Below are 2,593 nucleotides of genomic sequence, written 5' to 3'. Positions count from 1 at the left end.
GAGAACAGGAAACTTGTAAACAGGGATTATAAAACTCAGAGAGAGCCTTCGGTGGAAATCTGAAGGATCAAGATGCCTTAATATGACGAAGTTAACTTCCTAAAAGGAAAAACACTCATTAAAGCAGATGGAGTTGCATTTTCCATGAAGAACATCTGCTCTCATAAATCTTCCTGTTAAGTCATGAGGGGCAATAGAAATTAAGCTCTCAGTCCCCTGTTTTTGCTAGGTTTCCTGTCTAGTACAACTTGATCTCAGTCCCCTGTTTTTGCTGGGCTTCCTATCTAGTACAACTTGATCTCATTCATGTAATGAAACTCTTATTCAATCTTAGGGAGAAAAGACCAATATTATTCATTCTCCTTAATTTTAACCAGCTTGACTGATTTTATAACACAATCAGGAGAGGAGTGAAGGCCCTTATTCTCAGAGTGTTGACAAGAACATGTTTATTACTTGTTTGAATAACACTGTAATCAGACCACATAAACTACTGATTATAATTGGATCTATGGGACATCATCCCTGGAGTTTTGTAATACTTTACAAATGTAAGGGTAATTTTAATTTGCTGCATTAGTTAGAAATTTCTCAAAAGCAACAAATAGCTTAAATTGTCTTACAGTATCAATGGCTGGTCCTCTGAAGGATGTTTCTACAATGTAAAAGATATATCTACCATGTGTCTCCCACTGTGACATCATCTGTAACCATTTTCCTAGATTTGAAGAGGAAAATCTGAGCTTGTGTCTAAATATCCAATATCTTCAGTGATTTTTTTGTCTGTGGAGATCTATTATCTTTTTTAAATCACTGAATCTTCTAAATCATTCTTCACATATCCCTAGAAGTGGCAGAAGAATGTGAACTTGGAAAACAGAACTTTTTTTAAGTAAGAAGACTGTTACCAAACTGGAGGAAGAAAATCATTTCAATGGTTCAAAGGTAAATAGATGAAATAGCTATAGATCAGTTACAAATGTGGTTCTGGAAAAAGAAAGTAAACAAAAGATTGATTCTTCTTCTCTTGTGTTTAGTAAATTAACCCTCCTCCCACTCTGTCTTGATATTACCAAAAACAAACAAACAAAAAATGTTTTGCAGCAAAAGTAACAATCTGGGTTTGGGTCTGTGGTTTTCCTGATTAATTTTAATAATGACAGATCATTCTAACATGTATTACGGTACTGTCACCAACATAGAGAAGCATTTAAGCAAGATCACAGATTCATATAAAAGAAAAAATGCCAGAAAATGTGAAGAAGGAATCCTTCACTCTCTGTATAATATTTGATGTTAACCTATCTGTGCATCTATAAATGAAGATAACATAATAAAATGTTCCAGGAAAATTGGACATCTGTAACAGCTTTTTTCTTCCTGGGATTTTCCCATTACCCCAAAGTTGAGGTCATCATATTCGTGCTGTGTCTGCTGATGTACCTGAGCACTGTGCTGGGCAATATAATTTTGATCTTTATGACTATCCTGGATTCCCACCTGCACACCCCCATGTACTTCTTCCTCAGCAACCTCTCCTTTCTGGACATCTGGTATACCTCTTTTGTTTTTACCCCAATGCTTGCAAACTTTATTTCAGGGAAAAACACTATCTCCTTCTCAGGATGTGCCTCTCAGATGTACTTCTCTCTTGCCATGGGCTCCACTGAATGTGTGCTCCTCTCCATGATGGCCTATGACCGATATGTGGCCATTTGCAACCCCCTGAGATACCCTCTCATCATGAACAAGAGGGTCTGTGTGCAGATTGCAGCTGGATCCTGGGTAACAGGCTGCCTCACTGCCCTGGTAGAAACAGTGCCTGTGCTGCAGCTGTCTCTCTGTGGTAACAATATCATCAATCATTTCACTTGTGAAATTCTAGCTATCTTGAAACTGGCTTGTGTAGACACTTCCGTGGTACAGTTAATTATGCTGGCAATAAGTGTGCTCCTTCTTCCCATGCCAATGCTGCTGATTTGTATCTCTTATGCATTTATCCTCTCCAACATCCTGAGAATCAGCTCAGTGGATGGCCGAAGCAAAGCCTTTTCAACCTGCACAGCCCACCTGACTGTGGTGATTCTGTTCTATGGGACAGCTCTCTCCATGTACCTGAAACCCTCGGCTGTAAATTCACAGGAAATAGATAAATTTATGGCTTTGGTATATGCAGGATTAACTCCCATGTTGAATCCTATTATCTTTAGTCTACGGAACAAAGAAGTAAAAGTGGCTGTGAAGAAATTGCTAATTAGAAATACTTTTAGGAATGTCTTCATTTCCACCCTCAAATATTAGAAAGAGCGCATTTGTTTTCAATAGGATCTCACCATTATATCCTCTCTCCTGATTTTCCTTGTAAACTTTTTGTACAAACGAATCATTTACACAGAATTAATTATATTTCCAGGATAGTAACATTTATTGAATATCAGTGTAATATTAGACAATTGGCTATTGTTTCATATTTTACTTATTATGTAATCTCAGAAGCCAGCTGTGGCACATCCAGGAAAATAACTCATATAACAAAAATGTAAAATTTAGAACTTTGTAATTTTTTGAAATGTTTTTTTCTTAACAATTTGCA

At 36.9% G+C, this 2,593-nt stretch overlaps 1 protein-coding gene across 1 annotated transcript; it reads left to right on the top strand.

The window, feature by feature from the left end:
• The first annotated feature begins 1,338 nt into the window (after positions 1-1,338).
• On the top strand, positions 1,339-2,301 carry Or13f1 (olfactory receptor family 13 subfamily F member 1). Its single transcript, XM_076841054.2, has one exon. The coding sequence runs from the start codon at positions 1,339-1,341 to the stop codon at positions 2,299-2,301; it is 963 nt and encodes a 320-aa protein (XP_076697169.2).
• The last annotated feature ends 292 nt before the right edge of the window (positions 2,302-2,593 follow it).

The sequence above is a fragment of the Callospermophilus lateralis genome, chromosome 2, assembly GCF_048772815.1.
Source record: "Callospermophilus lateralis isolate mCalLat2 chromosome 2, mCalLat2.hap1, whole genome shotgun sequence".
Classification (NCBI taxonomy): Eukaryota; Metazoa; Chordata; class Mammalia; order Rodentia; family Sciuridae; genus Callospermophilus; species Callospermophilus lateralis.
Note: the sequence above shows the minus strand (reverse complement) of the source record. Positions and strands in the feature narration are given on the sequence as shown.